The sequence below is a fragment of the Squalius cephalus genome (assembly GCF_949319135.1).
Source record: "Squalius cephalus genome assembly, chromosome: 9".
NCBI classification, from domain to species: domain Eukaryota; kingdom Metazoa; phylum Chordata; class Actinopteri; order Cypriniformes; family Leuciscidae; genus Squalius; species Squalius cephalus.
Window position 1 is genome coordinate 34,770,098 of NC_137130.1, and position 19,708 is coordinate 34,789,805.

Genomic DNA, 19,708 nt, shown 5'->3' on the forward strand with positions numbered 1-19,708 from the left:
CATTATAAAGCAGTTAACAAACATTATAGTCTCGTTATCAAACACGGAGCAGAGATTTGTGTGTAATGTGTTTATGACACACTCTAATGGGCTCCGACCGGCTTTTCCTGCAATGAATGGCTCCATCTTGCTGTAGATCAATATTTACACATCTATAGCAGGTGGACACATGCCCACTGAAATTAGGAAATATGCCAGCACTCAACTCTCCATTCCTGTCTTTATCTCCTTTTACCTGACATTGTTTTGATGGAGAGATGGATGCATAACAGCAATGTCCAGATGTGTTGAGTGGAGCTGTCTTTGATTTTCACTGCAGTGGTTTCCCCTCTGACTCAGACGACTACAGATTGATTGCTGTTTGAATTATATGAACGTCATAAATTGAACTATTGAGGCTGAAAGTATAGTTGAGTGTTTAACTGTTTCAAGTGAGACTGTTTTAAAATGCAAATCTTGAGTAAAAGATTGAGAATAAGGCGAGGAAGTCCATAAATGCCCAAGTTTAATTAACACCTGAAGTTAGGAGGCTGTTCAAATCATTAACCCTTTAGTTTGAGCAAAAGTACTTGCTACCCAGCTGACAGGAAACAGAACGTTGGCTGCACTGTTAATCATTTTGGTTGCTCTTTATTTTACAGTACGTTCACTTACAATATGTGTACATGTGTACTACATGGGTTAAGGTTAGGTTTAGGTGTAGGTTCAGAGTTAGTACCTAGTTATTACCAAGTTATTGCAATTACTATAATAAGTACATAGTTTGTACATGGGGAACAGGACTATAAAATAAAGAGCTACCACAATTTTAGTGTAAAATTACAGTATATTTCAGGTTAATAATTGCATTACTTTCACAGTAGGACTTCTCCTATATCTAACTGCTCTTTCTGAAATTTCTAGTGAAATCTACTGGCAATTTCTGTCAAGTTTTTGCATTTGTACTGTAAAATTGCTTGGTTTAACTGTGAGTTTACAGTGTTGCAAAAGAAAACCCGCCACAAAATACTGTAAACAAACAGCATCATACTGTAGTTCTGCAGTGCATGTACAATGAAGGCACCCATCATGCAGTGCGGCATGAATAGATTATGCTGTGGAGTTATTTGATATGTGTTGGCTTTATTTCTTGGCTCACTTTGTGTTATTGGTTTATTTTAAAATGTCAATTTATGTTGCAAGTGTTTTAATTATTTGTTGAGTGGCACCATTTTTGTTTTGTATGTGGAATATTGATGTCTGTGCATCATTAGGTGATGCTTATTAGAAAAAAAATCGTGTTGCAAGATGTCACATCTTTCAAAGAAGTACCTCAGCATTTGCGTCACTATTGTGAAATACAAACAGTTACGAATTTGAAATAATTTATTAGAAAAATAGAATCTTCATATTCATACTAAAATAGTTTGACTGACTTAAAATCAGCCAATTAGCCAATTCATTTCATGTTCTAGCTTGTCTGAACATGGCTTGATCATAAATGTGAATTCCCATTATGGTGACTTCAAAATTACAGTGGTAAACAATTAAATTTCTTAAAGTGGCATGGTTAAATATAACTTTATAATGTGAATTCACAGTAAAACGAGCAGTAAATTACTGAGATATTATATCATCATTCTGCTATTGTTTCAAAGTAACATGACCCAGCATGACCATTTCACACTAAATGTTTGACTACAGTAATTCTTTTTGTAAAATAATACTCTTTGATCCTGTAAATTCCTGGCAATTTTGTAATTTAATTACATTTACTACTGATGTAATTGCATTAAATACTGTATAGACTATAGAACAATTTCATATAAAACAATAGTGGATTTAACATCAAAATTCAATATCTAATGTAAAAATGTATGTTTTTGTTTTAACCTTCTCCCTTTACACATTTTGGTCAGTTCAAGAATAATTTATGCAATTGTAAATTGTTTATTTGAAATAAATCAGAAGTGCAGTTTCGTGTCTGTTCTTGTGTTGTTTAAATGGTTGAGGTTGATATGGGATTTAGAAAGTAATTGGTGAAAAGTAATCCAATACTTTTGAGAGACAGTAATTAGTACAGTAATCTAACTACACTGGTTAAATATGTTTTGAATGTTAATGTTTTGAATGTTCAGAGAACAATCAGAAATAACGTTTTCATAACTTAATGGGAACTTTAGCAAAACATTCAGAACATATATTTTGGGTTAGGACTGTGTTGTTCCGATGAAACCTTTGAGTTAATCGTGTTGGTCAAGTTTACAGTGTTTTTTTAGGTTTTGATGTAGAACTGTTTGCATAGTAAATGGATTTTTAGTCCCTGTTAAACACGCACAGACACACACTGACACATGCTCACATACGTAGCTTATTGTTTGCACAGGTGTGTCTGACCTTTAAGTGGACATGTGCTTTTTAGTAGAAAAAAATGGACATCTAAATTTAAGCTTAGACTAACCTTATATTTAAAATGTTTAGCTTTAAATTAAATTTAGTTTCAGCTTCAGTCTGTTCAATGACTGTCAGATTACTTCACTGCAGTTGCGTGCGCACTATGGTGACAGAAAAACAGCAGTAACGAGTGGAGGAAGATGCCCTTTGAAGCTAAACGCAGAAGTTTATGGTTGCAAGCCATTAAATGAACAGTCTGGACCGATAAAACGACTGATGCAACGATTATCCTACTGCTAAAGCATGAATTTGATGTAAAAAATAGATCTAAATATTAAAGAATATTCACATATGCAGTTCACAGAGGACATAATGTATCAGCCCCACAGTCACAGAATTATATAATATTTAATCATAACATTTTACATAGAAAACATTTAAACCTATTTTCGTTTTATTTATTATTATAATAAATGTGTCACGACTACCAGTCCCGCAATCTCTCTCAGTAACCGCCAACTTGGAGGAGGAGGGAGTGGGAGGCTGGACGGGACTATCAGCGACGAAGGTGATTTGGAGCTGGGCGGAACCAGTGGTGGTGAAGAATACTTGGAACTGGGTGGATCCAGATGCGACCAAGAAGACTTTAGGGCTGGGCGGGGCCGGTGAAGGAGAAGCTGAAGAACTCTTGGGGCTGGGTGAAACCAGCGGAAAAGGAAGGGCATGGACACAGGAAATCATCAGTCATCAGGAAATCGATCACTCAAGACTGAGGTAGTCTAAACTCAGATTTTGGAGGATGGGGGCGACCACAAACTTCTTCATCCAGCTCCACCAAAACTCCCACTGGGACGGATGTAGGAACCGGCTCACACATGGTCAGACTGGGCAGCAGTCTTTGTCTCCGGAATGGACGAGGATTCGTTTCGGGCATAGGCTCTGGCATTGGGTCTGTGGTGGATTCAGGCCCATTATCCGCGGTTGGTTTGGGCTCTGGATCCATGGTAGTCATGAGCAAGGAAATGGAATGGAAATGCTGCTGCTGTATCCATTTTATTATCCTTTCTGTGGTCTGGTGTTCTGTAAGGTTCGGGCTGATGAAGAAGACAAGGCAAGCGTAGTGGATCAATTGGCAGGAAAAACTTCCAAAACGAAGAATCAACAAAAAAGTGTGCTAAAGCACATTCAAAATCAGACAAAGAACAACTGAAACTGAGGACTCTAGGAACTAATGATCTAAATGAGGAACAGGTGGGTGAAATCAATCAACTCAAGTCAAGTCACCTTCATTTATACAACGCTTTTAACAATATGGACTGTTTCAAAACAGTTTTACAGTGATAATAGGAAATGAAAGTAACAGAGATTGTTTTGGCTTTACAGCAGCTCTAGAATAAAGTTATTGTCCAGCTAAAGTTAGTTTTGATCGATTCACTTCCGTTGCAAAGATCATTAGTTATTAACTTAGGGCCCGCTTACACGACACCGTTCTAACAGAAAACCCTTAAGTAATCCCTTTGTAAGTAATCAGCAATATTTTTTTATATTTATACAATGTTTATTAGGGAGCCAATGCAGTGTTGACAGAACTGGGCTAATATGGTCATACTTCTTGGTTCTGGTAAGAACTCGAGCTGCTGTGTTTTGAACCAGCTGTAGTTTGTTTATTAAGCATGCAGGGCAACCACCCATAAGAGCATTACAATAATCTAGCCTTGATGTCATGAACGCATGAACTAATTGTTCCGCATTTGTTATTGAGGGCATATGACGTAATTTATATATATTTTTAAGATGGAAGAATGCGGTTTTATAGATACTAGAAACGTGACTTTCAAATGAAAGATTGGTATCAAAGAGCACACCCAGGTTCCTAACTGACGACGTAGAATAGAGTAGCCATCAAGTGTTAGACAGTATTCTAGGTTATTATGTGAGGAAGTTTTTTGTCCAATAACTAGAATCTCTGTTTTTTCAGAATTAAGAAGTAGGAAATTACTAGTCATCCAGTTTTTTATATCAGCTATGCATTCCGTTAATTTTGTGAACTGGTAAGTTTCGTCAGGGCGTGAAGAAAAATACAGCTCAGTATCATCAGCATAACAGTGAAAACTAATGCCATGCTTCCTAATGATATCTCCCAAGGGTAGCATGTACAGAGTGAACAGCAGCGGTCCTAGTACTGAGCCTTGTGGTACGCCATACTGAACTTGTGATCGATATGACATCTCTTCATTTACTGCTACAAAATGATAACGGTCAGATAAGTATGATTTAAACCATGCTAGTGCAATTCCACAAATGCCAACATCATTTCCGAGTCTATTTAAAAGAATGTTGTGGTCAATAGTATCAAATGCAGCACTAAGATCGAGTAACACTAATAGAGAGATATAACCACGATCGGATGATAAGAGCAAATAATTTGTAACTCTAATGAGAGCTGTCTCAGTACCATGATACGGTCTAAATCCTAACTGGAAATCCTCGCAGATATCATTTATTTCTAAAAAGGAAGATAGTTGTGAGGATACTGTATTTTCTAGTATCTTTGACAGTCAATCAAACAATAATTAAATATTACAACCAGGACACATGCTTAGCAACCATGACAAACAAAGAAACACAGGAAACAATGAAAAACAAACTAAAAGTACATGAAAACAAAACTAAAACATGACAATGATATTAGGACAGTTGTATCAAGTTGACAGAAGAAATATAAAAATTATTTGTAATTTTTTTAATAATAAAAATATTTAAAAAAAATATATTCTCATCATAGAAGAGGTGTATTCAAGTCACTTTGTATTAATTGTATTTTTAGGGTATGTTTTAATAAATTAATAAATAGGACAAGAAAATCTGCATCACGTTGTTGACCCATGCATCACAACAAACGCTGTTTGAAATTATGACTTTATGAATTCATGTCAGTCGTAAAAGTTCTCTCCGTGCAAGACTGATCATGTTGTTGTCACTTTGATCTGAGTGAAACCTAGAGATTCGGTCACACAAACTTGTACCTCTTTAGTTTGCAAGACATGCTATGACTGCAGTGTTATGCTTGACTTGCTGTGTGTGTGTGAGGTGTTAATTAGCTGGTACTGTCAATATCTCATTACTCTATGCTGCTTAAACCTTAAACATTCACACGTGATCGATCTCAGTGCCATTCTGATGACATGGTAGTTACTAACAGTACCTACACTGTATCGGCCAACATTCAACCTGCTCAGTCAGCACTAGCATTAGTCATCAAAATCCCATATCACTCCACCACTAGCTTTGTGTCACATATACATCATGATTTGTGTGATATTGTGTTTCTCACTGATTTGTGAGCAGTCCATGAATAATGTTCATTCTCTCTCTGAGCTGCTGCTGAATAAATCAGGCCTGCTGTATTGCAGGTCTTGAACGGCTTCAGGCGACAGCAGCAGTCAGAGGTCCCTTAAACATTTATAAACCCAGCCTCACATATTGATAGGTTCATTTAGCTCACTGTATTGGCACATATTTTTGGATGTGCTCTGGTTTTGGTTCATGATCAGAACTTCAAAGGTGCTGTTAGCACACAGACCAGCTCCACCATAGTGTGGAATTAAAAATGAGGAAAACACTTTTTTTTTTTTTTTTCATGCACTGATCAGTTTTGAGATTTTGGATATAGCTTTTCATAATGTTTTTGTTCAGACTAGTGGAAAGAAAGCATGCAAATTACGTTTATTTTATTGTATTTTATCTATTTCCGTCTGTGGATTTGAATTGCATTTCTTTAAAGGGGTGGTTGACTTATGATTTCACTTTTCTAACTTAAGTTAGTGTGTAATGTTGCTGTTTGAGCATAAACAACATCTGCAAAGTTACAACGCTCAAAGTTCAAAGCAAAGGGAGATATTTGCTTTTAAAGAAATTGCTTTTTAAAGGAACACTCCACCGTTTTTTCATATTAAACTATGTTATTTCCATAACTAAGACGAGCTGATATACATACCTCTCTCGTCTCAGTGCGTGCACTCAATCGCTCTGGCGCACGGCGACACTTTGATAGCACTTAGCTTAGCCCAGTTCATTCATTAGGGACCAAACAGAGATGAAGTTAAGGCCTCATTATACTTCTGCGTCGGACCTACGACAGAGCCTATACGCCGGAGCCTATACGCCGTAGGCAACGTGTTGGTTTTAATTTATACTTCTGCGTTGTTGTCCGCGTTGACGCACCTAGGGAGCATGTGAAACCCCGAGGGAGGGGTTCTGGCAGACCAATCACAGCGCTTGCGTCCGCGTAGAATTGACGCGTTGTTACATTTTTGGAGAGGTGCACGTCAGGGTACGCCGTAGGGTACGCGCGCTACACACAGCCTACGACGTAGCTACGGCGGCAGTTCGACGCAGAAGTATAAATAGGCCTTTAGAAGCGACCAACTATAATGTATGGCGGAATAGCACTTGGGACTCGGGAGCACTTCGACTCGGCGCAGTAAAAAGTCACGCCTGAAAAATCCTCTGCCCCTCTCCCTCTCACTTCTGTCATTAGACTTTTTACTGCGCCGAGTCGAAGTGCTCCCAAGTGCTATTCCGCCATACACATTATAGTTATCCTTTTTACCCGCTTAGAAAAAGCGCCACGTTTTATTTTGTGGCTGCGTCCGAAATCGCGTACTTTGTGAGTAGACTACATTTAAATTAGAACGTACTTCACGACCGTTAAAAAAGTACGTTCTATATAGTATGAATGCGGGTAGTATGAATGGAGTCCGGACGTACTATGTTGGTATTGTCACGTAACATGCACAGTCACATCAGCGCGAATATTTAAAGAGCCCATTCCACTGACTGCAATGTTTTTAGTTCTTCTTTCCGCTTTTGTCTGCGTTTTTACGTCGTTCGTGCTCACAATTCAGAGGAGTCGTCGGTCAGCTGCTCGCAGATCACGCCTTTGTCGAGAGCTTTTGTGTGATTTCTCAAATAAGATAAATATCATTTGGCCAATACATTTTACCTCAGAAAAAAAAACACACAAAAAAAACACACAAACCTGTGCACAATGACAGATGTTGATTTTTGGTAAGGAAAAAGTAATTTATTTGCTTGTGATATTACCATCAATGAATAAACATGAATGAATCAATAGTATGTGTGTGTATCTCTGTTGATTCATTCATGGATGGCAATATCACAAGCAGTGTGTGTGTGTATACAAATATACATGTATGTATGTATGTATATATATATTTACACACACACATAAGAAATGGATCATATGCATATAATACATACATACATATTATATTTATAAATAAGCCAACACAGAAAACAAGTGTCTTGTCGATTCAAATTTTATTCTAAAATAAACTATAAACACGTTTACAGATTGTGAGCCCTACAACCTACTGCGCCAATTCTTCATCTATATTTTAAAGATGGAGCTGACCTCCACCCCGACCTCCACCCCGACCTCCACCTTTCACGGCAGTCCATCCAGTCACTGATTGCGACCATGGGTGGAAAAAAAGCACATCAAGCTGCTGACGTTCATTTTCTTCCCTCAAGATGACACTTTAATAAAAAAAAGTTTTAAAACTTTTGCTTTTGGTGGTGCTTTAAGCTCTATTATACTACTGTGTGCCAAATTTTTGTGATTTTGTTTTAAGCTTTGTATTCTGTATCCATTTAAAAGTTAAATAATATACAAAAATAAAGCAAATACATTTTAAAGGTGTATATATAAAGGTGGACTCATTTTTTAGATATACCTGCAATTTGCTTGTTTAAAAAAACATCTGGAATCTGCCACAAAATAAGTGCACACACAACACACTTTAAAAATATGAATTACTCAATGCCACATATTAAACACTTTACAGCTGACAATCTAACTACTGTAAATCCCTGGGAATTAAGTGTTTTGAAATAAAACTTGCTAAAACAGCATGACAAAATGAACTTACTAACAAATAAATGGAAAGAGAGTGTGTAACATTTGTTTTCTTTATTAATATTTTTTTTTTAGCAATTATTTCTAAAAGCTGAAGGAATCTTTCCTCTCTCTCTCTCTCTCTCTCTCTCTCTCTCTGGCCTCCTGTTCTTGTCTCTCCTCGTGCTCTCGTCGCTCTCTTTCTTTTCTTTCCTCCCTTTCATTAGCCACTCTCCACTCTATAAGAACACAGGTGTGTTCATCAGCCCCCTGCAAAATCAACACAGAATTTAACATTAGTGATGAACCATGGTCAATCTATATTATTACATTAATATTAATGTTACATGGACAAGTTGAGGTACAGTAGCTTGCTACGTAGCCAACACATATTACATATCAACAATGGTAAAGGAGAAATAAAATCGTTGTAAAATAAAAAATAAAAGTTTTGTAACTATCTCATTTAACTGAGAAACAACGTCGTTGTTGAAATAAAACAGTGTTAGCTAGCTGACAGGCATTAGCTCGTTCTGTTCGGTAATAATAATGATAAAATTGTCATTTTGCAGCCAATTCACAAAATTGTACCCTCGATTTACATTATTTAAAGTTTTAACCAGTCAATCGTTTACTTATATGATGTTAAACAAATACAATTTAAGCACAAAGAAACAAAAAGTGTTTTGTAAAGTACTTACACTTGAAAACATCCGTGTCTCCGTTTTCTGCCATTTTCAAATATAACGACGACAACTCCTCTCCCGTGGCATCATGGGATAGTAAAGTGTCCATCGTATGCGCACTTCAGAATCTCGCCGGAAGTAGTAGGTCAGATGTTTGGCACTTCTAACTTCATCTCTGTTTGGTCCCTAATGAGTGAACTGGGCTAAGCTAAGTGCTATCAAAGTGTCGTCGCGCGCCAGAGCAATTGAGTGCACACACTGAGACGAGAGAGGTATGTATCAGCTCGTCTTAGTTAAGGGAATAACATAGTTTAATATGAAAAAAACGGTGGAGTGTTCCTTTAAGGACTACAACAAATGTCTGGTTGGGACTACACAACATTCCTCCCGGGTTAGTGACATCACCAACCTTAAAATTTACATAAACACGCCCCCGGGAATGGGATTTATAGATTATCAAGACAGAATATGCTAACCAATGACTATAAGATAACTACACATGAGCTACATAAATTCATCAACTAACCATTCAGAAATGTTGTCTACATATTGGCACTTCTTCTTGAGTCTCTCCATCTTTCTGACTCTGGTCTGAACATAAAAGGCTAAAAGTTTTTGAAATTCAGTGCATGTCTGTGTGAAGTAATCGAAGCTGCTTAGGACATGAGCTCTTGAAGCTCCGCCCTCTGTGCCGGGAGCAGCAGCTCATTTGCATTTAAAGGGACAGACACAAAAACAATGCGTTTTTGCTCACCCTCAAAAAGTGACAATTTTAATATGCTATATAAAAATATCTGTGGGGTATTTTGAGCTAAAACTTCACATACACACTCTGGGGACATCAGAGACATATTTTACATCTTGTGAAAAGGGCATTATAAAGGCCGTTTTCTCAAATTAGTTTTTTTTTTCTTCTCCTGGTGCATGGGACCTTTTAATTTTGGCTAGAGTATTCCTGTAATTTGATTTGTGTGTGTTGTTAGTCGAGAGGAGCGTTCGGGGGAGGATGTGGACATTATCTTGGCGCGTCTGAAAAGTGTGAAGGCCTTTGAGAAGTTCCACCCTGCTCTCCTTCAGCAGATCTGTCTGTGTGGCTTCTATGAATGTCTGGAGAAAGGCATAACATGTGAGTCAAACACACACACACACACACACACACACACACACACACACACACACATGCATACATGGTATACATTTTTTTTTGTTGACAGAATTACCTCTATTTAACTTGAAAAGTTAAATACTGTAAGGTTGCATTCTGACTGAGATTGGTGTCACAAGATGATCTCTCAAATAGAGCAAATAAACTCCTCTGTTTGTTTATGTGTGTGTGTGTGTGTGTGTGTGTGTGTGTGTGTGTGTGTGTGTGTGTTAGTATACAGGCAGGGTGACATCGGCACTAACTGGTACACTGTCCTGTCTGGTTCTCTGGATGTCAAAGTCTCAGAAACAGCAAACCATCAGGTACATTATCACTTCAGATAGTTGATATTAAAATAAATATGAGAGCATGCGGTAGGCCTAGTGAAAAATAGCAATATTTTACGCATGATTTGACAGTTTATTTTATTAAATATCAGAAATCTAAAAGGTGTGCACCTACATGAACTCTTTAATTGGTTTTATGACTGTAAGTCATTCAAATGCTATTGAAGTTATATATCACTGGAGAAGAGAACAAATGTGAAACTCAAATCATTAAGTAACAATGGCAGGGATCACAGGCAAACAGGAACAGAACAAAAACAAACAAAGGGCACATTTACACAACAATGATGTATTAAAAAAATGAAAGTTTTTCCTTCGCGTTTTTCGTGTATAGACGACAAAGCTGTCAAAACTAGCCCAGTTCACATGGATCCGCAAAAACAACTAAAAACGCTATATTCTGCTGCCAGGCCAGTAGATGGCGATATCACTTAGTAAAGAAAAACTACTCGCCTATAGACTGTCACCGTTTTCACAAATTTGTGTTTTCGTTGTTTACACAGAGACAATAACAATATCGTTTTTAAAAACGTGCAGTTTGAAAACCGTTTTCAAAAGTTTGCGTTTTCAGGCCCCATAAACGGCATTATCGTGAAATTAACGGCCATAAAAAGTTTTCCGTTTTTAGTTGAAAATGATTTTGTGAAAATGGCCCCTAAAACACAAATGAACTAACAGAACTAAACATAACCCTGACACATACATACAAAACACTCACGTAAAGTATATATACAGTGAGGAAAATAAGTATTTGAACACCCTGCTATTTTGCAAGTTCTCCCACTTGGAATTCATGGAGGGGTCTGAAATTGTCATCGTAGGTGCATGTCCACTGTGAGAGACATAATCTAAAAAAAAAATCCAGAAATCACAATATATGATTTTTTAACTATTTATTTGTATGATACAGCTGCAAATAAGTATTTGAACACCTGTCTATCAGCTAGAATTCTGACCCTCAAAGACCTGTTAGTCTGCCTTTAAAATGTCCACCTCCACTCCATTTATTATCCTAAATTAGATGCACCTGTTTGAGGTCGTTAGCTGCATAAAGACACCTGTCCACCCCATACAATCAGTAAGAATCCAACTACTAACATGGCCAAGACCAAAGAGCTGTCCAAAGACACTAGAGACAAAATTGTACACCTCCACAAGGCTGGAAAGGGCTACGGGGAAATTGCCAAGCAGCTTGGTGAAAAAAGGTCCACTGTTGGAGCAATCATTAGAAAATGGAAGAAGCTAAACATGACTGTCAATCTCCCTCAGACTGGGGCTCCATGCAAGATCTCACCTCGTGGGGTCTCAATGATCCTAAGAAAGGTGAGAAATCAGCCCAGAACTACACGGGAGGAGCTGGTCAATGACCTGAAAAGAGCTGGGACCACCGTTTCCAAGGTTACTGTTGGTAATACACTAAGACGTCATGGTTTGAAATCATGCATGGCACGGAAGGTTCCCCTGCTTAAACCAGCACATGTCAAGGCCCGTCTTAAGTTTGCCAATGACCATTTGGATGATCCAGAGGAGTCATGGGAGAAAGTCATGTGGTCAGATGAGACCAAAATAGAACTTTTTGGTCATAATTCCACTAAACGTGTTTGGAGGAAGAAGAATGATGAGTACCATCCCAAGAACACCATCCCTACTGTGAAGCATGGGGGTGGTAGCATCATGCTTTGGGGGTGTTTTTCTGCACATGGGACAGGGCGACTGCACTGTATTAAGGAGAGGATGACCTGGGCCATGTATTGCGAGATTTTGGGGAACAACCTCCTTCCCTCAGTTAGAGCATTGAAGATGGGTCGAGGCTGGGTCTTCCAACATGACAATGACCCGAAGCACACAGCCAGGATAACCAAGGAGTGGCTCTGTAAGAAGCATATCAAGGTTCTGGCGTGGCCTAGCCAGTCTCCAGACCTAAACCCAATAGAGAATCTTTGGAGGGAGCTCAAACTCCGTGTTTCTCAGCGACAGCCCAGAAGCCTGACTGATCTAGAGAAGATCTGTGTGGAGGAGTGGGCCAAAATCCCTCCTGCAGTGTGTGCAAACCTGGTGAAAAACTACAGGAAGCGTTTGACCTCTGTAATTGCAAACAAAGGCTACTGTACCAAATATTAACATTGATTTTCTCAGGTGTTCAAATACTTATTTGCAGCTGTATCATACAAATAAATAGTTAAGAAATCATATATTGTGATTTCTGGATTTTTTTTTTAGATTATGTCTCTCACAGTGGACATGCACCTACGATGACAATTTCAGACCCCTCCATGATTTCCAAGTGGGAGAACTTGCAAAATAGCAGGGTGTTCAAATACTTATTTTCCTCACTGTATATATATATATATACATACGGTATATACCTGTATATTAATTCTCAACTGCTTGATTGCTTGTATCATTGCAAAGTGTTTACCTTTATTATTGCCCTGGTCCTCATATAAATTTAGATACAAAAGTATATCCAACTTTATATGTGAACTCACATTAAGCAAAATGTACTATATAGCCAATCCCAACTGCTTGATTGTGTATATCGTCGCAAAAAAGTAAGGTATATTATCTCCGAGCTCTAATCTGCTAAATGCAACGATAAGGCATAAATATTTAAAAATGTAAACATTAACGTCATGGAAAGCTGCTTTGAAACAGTTTGTATTGTGAAAAGTGCTATACAAATAAATTTGACTTGATAATAGGACATATGCTTGCTCATGTGTCCACTAGTTTAATCATCATGGTTAAACAGAAACTTTTGTAATTCACACAACTGTAATATATCACATTAACAGGCCTCCTTAGACTTAGATCTCACATCTGTAAAATATATATTTGCTGCAATATCAGTGTGTGGACAATACATTTCTTTGTTCAAACCCCCCCCCCCCCCCCACCCCCCCCCCAAAAAAAATGTAATGTAATGGATTCACAAAGGTGTTTCAGTTGTTAGGTAGAATCTGAATCGGATCCAGAATCGTTAAACTCTCCCACAGTGAACAGTATTATGAACGTACATTATTCAGCTGCTCACAGTGGAAGTGCTCTATTGAGTGCAGCTGCTTATTATAGACTGCAGGAGAAAACTAGAGCAACTCCTAACAGATCTGCGTCTTACAAACCTCAGGGACAAATGAGCTGACCTCTCTCTTTCTCTGTGTGTGTTGAGTCCTTGAGATAGGCCTGAATCTAAGTGGAGGTACAACACACTCTCAGTCAGGAACATCTCAGATGGTCATATGACCCCACTCCTCTTATCTCTTCCTCTCTGAAAGAGTTTTGCTCTGACCCGTGTTCTCCCTCATGTTAAGGATGCTGTCACCATCTGTACTTTGGGCATCGGCACAGCTTTCGGGGAGTCCATCCTGGACAACACGCCACGGCACGCCACCATCGTCACCCGGGAGTTCAGTGAACTACTGCGGATTGAGCAGAGGGAGTTTAGGACCCTGTGGGAGGTATGCCAGTCTACCGACAATATATACCGATGACATAATCATATTAGAGAGTTTGATGTATCTGCGTTGTATTTACATTCACATATTCCACGGTGTTGTTGAGAAGGAATACCTTTAGAAGAGTTATTTTGTGTTTGTCTCTATAATAAGTAAAGGTTGGTTTACACCGCCAGATTACCACCTGTTTGAAAAATAACTACACTTTAGCATAGTTTTAAAAATAATGCACTTTAAAAGAATATTCTTAAGTGCAAACTCAATGCATGCTAATTGCAATTAAATGAGAATGTTTTATTTTTATATTAAATGCAATTAGTTTACCAATTAAAGAGTGTTTTTGACCCATTTATTTAGGACATAAGTACATCTTTATATATAATTTTATAATTCTTTTGTCTATTTGTAATTACACAAGTTGCAATACAATAGTACATTTAAAATATACTAACTTTAAATGTAATATTAAATAACACACTACAGTTAAAATTATAATTAAGTACTTCACATGCGCTTTAGGATGTTAGTCAACACATCAAAATAAGTGCACTTCTATAAAGCATGACACATTCTGATTTAAAATTTACCTTAAAGTAACACTTTTAATTTGACTTTTAACCATTTTTTAATTTTTTAAAATGTGCTTAAGTGTGTAAAGAAACAGTGGTGAAAGTGTACTCTCTTTAAATACACTTACTGTGTGTGGCCTTTTATTTAATTAATATCATATTATCTGCAAGTAGAGTGTTTTAAAAATATGTACTTTTAATATTTGTAGTACACTACAAGTGCACTTTCACTACAATTAAGCACACTTATTTTTCACAAAGGCAGCCACATAAAAATAACAAGCCACAAGAACAATGTGAAGTCAATATGAAACGATGTTCCCAACACATTTTACTTTTGTAATGCAATTCTTCAGTTGAACAGGATATTGAACGGGAATATTTTTTAGAATGAGCCTTGATATTATATTCTTCTAGAATTAATTCGATACTGTTGGATGTAATTGTGATGTCAGATGTTTCACTTCATACAAAATTGTGCATGTGTGTCCTGAATCCATACTGGCTCTCACGTGTTTGACCTCACAGCAGCGGTTACTTAAGCACGCTTTTCAAGGCAGGTCCTCTATCTATGTTCGCCAAAAAAAAATTTTTATGTCATTATTATGATTAATCAGTCCCTCCAGGATTTCACGATTTTTTTGTGTGATTTTTGCGATCAAAATGACTGATTTTGTGGTGGTAATTTCCAGAAATTTGTGAAAAAATTTGCGATTTTTATATTTTATAATTAGGAGGACATCACATTTACCATAAAAGTATTATGTCAGATGCACAATAGTCATACATGACACAAATCACAAACAAAATGCATAAAGCTTGTTTATTTTGGTCTAATCAAATTCTCATTAACTTTTAAAACAACCTATGGGCACAACCAGGAACATCCAAGTAAACACTCAGTAATGAAATAAGAACAAAGGAACAAATAACAAAAAGAAACAAGACAGGACAAATAAATACAAGGATACAGTTACAAACAGTGGATAATTTACGTTTTTTAAAAAATTGTGCTGTACTATTGTTGTTGCTTGATTAACATTAACAACACTGACAACAGCAGGTAAATTAGGTTACTGTCACTTTAAGACCTACTACAGTAATGACAAACGTCCCAATCAGTTATTACTGATAGTTTTACGTAAATACTCGCCAAGATGAATATTTTGAAGTAATTGTTGCTATGTGTATTTGTTCAAGCGCTATAAAGAGAATTTACCCTGACAGGCGGTGACACGCAGTCAGTCACACACACGCACACGCACGCACACACACACACACACACTGCAGTCAGGCAGTCACTCGGTCAAAACAAAACAATTTACCCCCACTCTCGTGCAATATATCAGAATATTGCTTAGCCCGCTCCTTGGCGCTTATGTGAGAGGGCAGGTGAGACTAATTTTCTTTCGCCATGTTTCTGACAGACCGCTCACAGACATAACGTTGCGTGCGCAACATCTGTATCCACGTAAAATGCATTGAAACTTTAATTAAACTAGAGATATTTCAATTGGGTGATTTATAATTTAATGTTTTGTGAGGTCTTTTTCATTTTTGTGATTATTTTGCGGTTAAATTAGGAATTATGCAGGATCGCAAAAAAATGCGACAATTTGTTGATTTTGCGTTGTATTCAGCGATCGCGGAATCGCGAAAAACTGGAGGGACTGATTAATGCAATCATTTCATGAACATTGACAAATGTGCACTTTGCAGTTTTTCTTAAAATAAAGTTAATTTTTTCAGCATGTCACATTATTTATGACTTATCAGAGCTGTTGAAACTGGATTCACACTTGAATCCATTCAGCATGCTTCTGTTTTTCAAATAATCCACAGATAATATGAAATCAACAGATGATCTTGGATGAAGACTATGTGCATTTAATGTTAATGTACAGCTGTTTACTCGAACAATTACTAGAAATTTATGGAGTAAATCCCGCTAAATGTTTTCTGACTTTGATAAAACTCCTTGCACTGACTGCTAAAGTTCATCTAGTGGTCATGAAGACTGTCCAAACAGACAAGCTTTATACATACACTGTTTTTATTTAATAGATAAAACATCACAGAATCACGCTTCTCAGTGCAGTGATTTGATTGGCTATTTGGGCTGTCACTCATTCATCTGTCCTAAGGTCAATTTCCAGACTGGGACAACTTCTGAAAAAAAATAAAATAAATAGAAATGTATTTTAGCTGCTTTATCACCTTTAGCCAGCAGGGGGCGGTGGAAGTATAAGAAATGTAGTTTTTTTCTCTGATCTTGATATTTTGAAGTCATCCTCTAAGTGCAGTGGTTCTCCCAGGGGGCAGAGCACAGTTTAAGGGCCACAAGAGGGTTTAAAACAAGCTTTAAAATAAGCTAAAACAGCGAAAAATCAAGATGTTAACTAAAAAAAATTCAGTCTTAATCCGTAATCAATCACAGACCACTAGAAAAGTGTAAATTCATTGCTTATAAAGAACTCTGAAAACCATTTTGCTCTTGAAACTTCTGGAACATAAATATTTGAATTGTAATATATTGCCACTCCTAGTCGGTTGAGAAAAGGAGCTTTGTTGTTACAGCAGACGTACCAGAAATATCTTAGTCTACATGGCTTTGAGTGGTGTCATGGATGATGGGGAGCCTTGGAGTCAAAAAGGTTGAGAACATTGTCTCTATGTGACATTAGAAATACATCATTTACTTAATTCCCAGAACTCATACTGAAGGAATTTTCTATTACTCACTTCCCCATAAGCGCAACAGAAGAAGAATAGAGAGCTTTTCTATCTTTGGCAGAAAAGACGGCAGTGCTTCTGCTCTTTAGGGCCGTGAGTTTATTTCTGCCGTAGTCTTTCATTCTCTCGTTTTGTTCTTTCTGGCCCGTGGGCAATCAGAAATGGTGTGCCTGATGGGAAGCTTTTACTGGAGCAGGTCGGAGAAGGACAGAGCAGCCTCGAGCTTTAGCAGAATGAGAGGAAGACACGGGGAAACAGGAGAAACAAACACAAATAGAGTTAAGGAAGAGAGACGGAGACGCAGAGTTTCCCCTGAGAGGGACTGTCCCATGCAGAGTGTGTGTGTGTGTGTGTGTGTGTGTGTGTGTGTGTGTGTGAGAGAAGCACACTAGGGAACTGAGAGGACCAGCACGAGATCTGCTCTATCTGATAACTCCAAGGTGATTTCTTATCTCATCTTTTTTGTGTCTGACTGACTGTATTTATGGTCAGATTTATTTGTAGCACTTTTCACGATATGCATCATTTCAAAGCAGCTTTACAGAAAGTCGTACTGTTATGTCTATGATTTCTCAGTGCTTTACCCTTGAGCAAGTTTTAGGACTGGGTGATATGATGATATAAAACGATGATACGAGTGATTCTCCGGGTTCGGGTCTAGATTTATTGTATTTATAGCACATGTATCAGTGACATACATCTGAGCGTTTAATTAAGAGATTTAAGTGTCAGTTTTGTGCTAAGCAAGAGTAAGTGTTTCTCAAAAAAGTATTAATGAAAATAAGGTCTGATGAAAAAAATCTGAAAAGTGATGCTAGAACTAAATTTAGATTTAAGTTTTGTTGTAAGCAAAAGTCAATTTTGCATAAAGCATCACGGAAGATACGACTTTAAGTGGAAACTAGCTGGTTATTAAAGAGTCATGTGTTTAACATTTTACAAATTTAGTTAAAAGTCATTTAATGTTAAGAAATATGGCTAGCATCTCTGATTTCAGGCAGAATTACTGTAATGCAATATTGTTCCTTACCGTGGTTTAAAATGACTTACTTTGCGGTAAAGATTGAAAGATTCAGGTCTACACCAACCTATACATCACTTAAAAAAAGGGAGCTGATCCTTAATAATATTTTGTCATGCTTTGAAGAAGTGTACTTATTTTTATGTGTTTGATGTCTAACATACTAAATTGCATGCAAAGTACTGTTAAGTAATTTTAACTGTTATCCAGTTTTACATTTAAAGTTTATATATTTTAAATGTACTAAATTACAGCAACATCATTACAAATGTGTAATTACAGTTATATTTAAAACATGACAGAAATCACATTCAGATATATTTTACTTTACCATAAATGCATCATTTTCATTTAATTTTTGTTTAAGTGTACTTCTTTTTCACAAGGGTAATGCTGAATACTGAATAGGTGTTGATATGTAAATGTGGGTGGTCATATGTTAATGAGCTCATGGCCGTGATAGTGTGTGTTGTTTTTGCAGTTTGGTTTCATTAAATCTTCTGAGTGGGAGGGTGTTTTTTATTGTGAATGATAGAATAGATCATAAAAAACTATTTTATTACAAAACAGCAAGAAAAATACTTTTGTCCATGATTTTAAAGTTGTACAGAGTCAAAACAAAATAGCGAATGACTGCTCAAATGATTTATGTCTCCTTTCCTTTGTACAATTATAGATTTTAATCACATGTCTGCTGGGAAAGAGAGGTGTTTTTTTTTGTATGGGTGTGTGTGTGTGTGTGTGTGGTTGTGTGTGTTGTGGTGTGTGTGGTGTGTAGTGTAATGCTGGGTCACTGGGTGGGATGTAGAGAAAGCTGACTAACGGGAAATCAGAGAGACACTGTGTGTGTGTGTGTGTGTGTGTGTGTGTGTGTGTGTGTGTGTGTGTGTGTGTGTGTGTGTGTGTGTGTGTGTGTGTATATTTTGGGATGGGCAGGATGGCCATGTTCCCATCCCACCCACACCAGGTTACACACAAACACGTATAAACACACATAGGAGATTTAAAACAAATGTTTCTAGAATGTTTCTTTGAGCTTTTGAAATGTTTTAAATCTTGAGCTGTACATGCCATCAACACATTACATTATCATTCACGTTATCATCATTAAACTTTATCTGAATGTGAAATTGATAATAAACTGATATGACAACACAGATTTGGTTCCCAAAACACTCAAATCATATCATTTTTATGCAATATTTTGCATCAGAGAAAAAGAGTAAACAAAGAGCTGAAAAAAAAAATAGAGAAAAAGAACATGAGGGTAAGATATTAATCTATACATCAGTTACATTGTACAAAATTAAAGTCCTTACAAATTGAAGACGTTCTACTTGCTTTTTTATTTAACTGTTTCAAAAACACAGGACAAAATGGTTTGTTGTTGGTAAACTTACATTTATGGATAAAAAAATGTAAAAGAAAATTAATTAAATTTATAATAAAGCAAGCATTAT

At 37.0% G+C, this 19,708-nt stretch overlaps 1 protein-coding gene across 2 annotated transcripts in view; it reads left to right on the top strand.

Annotated features, from left to right (window-relative positions):
* The window catches only part of rapgef4a (Rap guanine nucleotide exchange factor 4a), a 101,186-nt gene that overhangs the window by 2,325 nt on the left and 79,153 nt on the right, over positions 1 to 19,708 (top strand). Inside the window, exons 2-4 of one of the 2 annotated variants that reach the window (XM_079880275.1) lie at positions 9,963 to 10,105; positions 10,358 to 10,446; positions 13,782 to 13,928. In XM_079880275.1, coding sequence (XP_079736401.1) covers positions 9,963 to 10,105; positions 10,358 to 10,446; positions 13,782 to 13,928 — 379 coding nt within the window. Of the gene's footprint in view, positions 1 to 9,962; positions 10,106 to 10,357; positions 10,447 to 13,781; positions 13,929 to 17,591; positions 17,668 to 19,708 lie in introns of those variants that run through there. The other variant, XM_079880277.1, reaches the window with a different exon arrangement.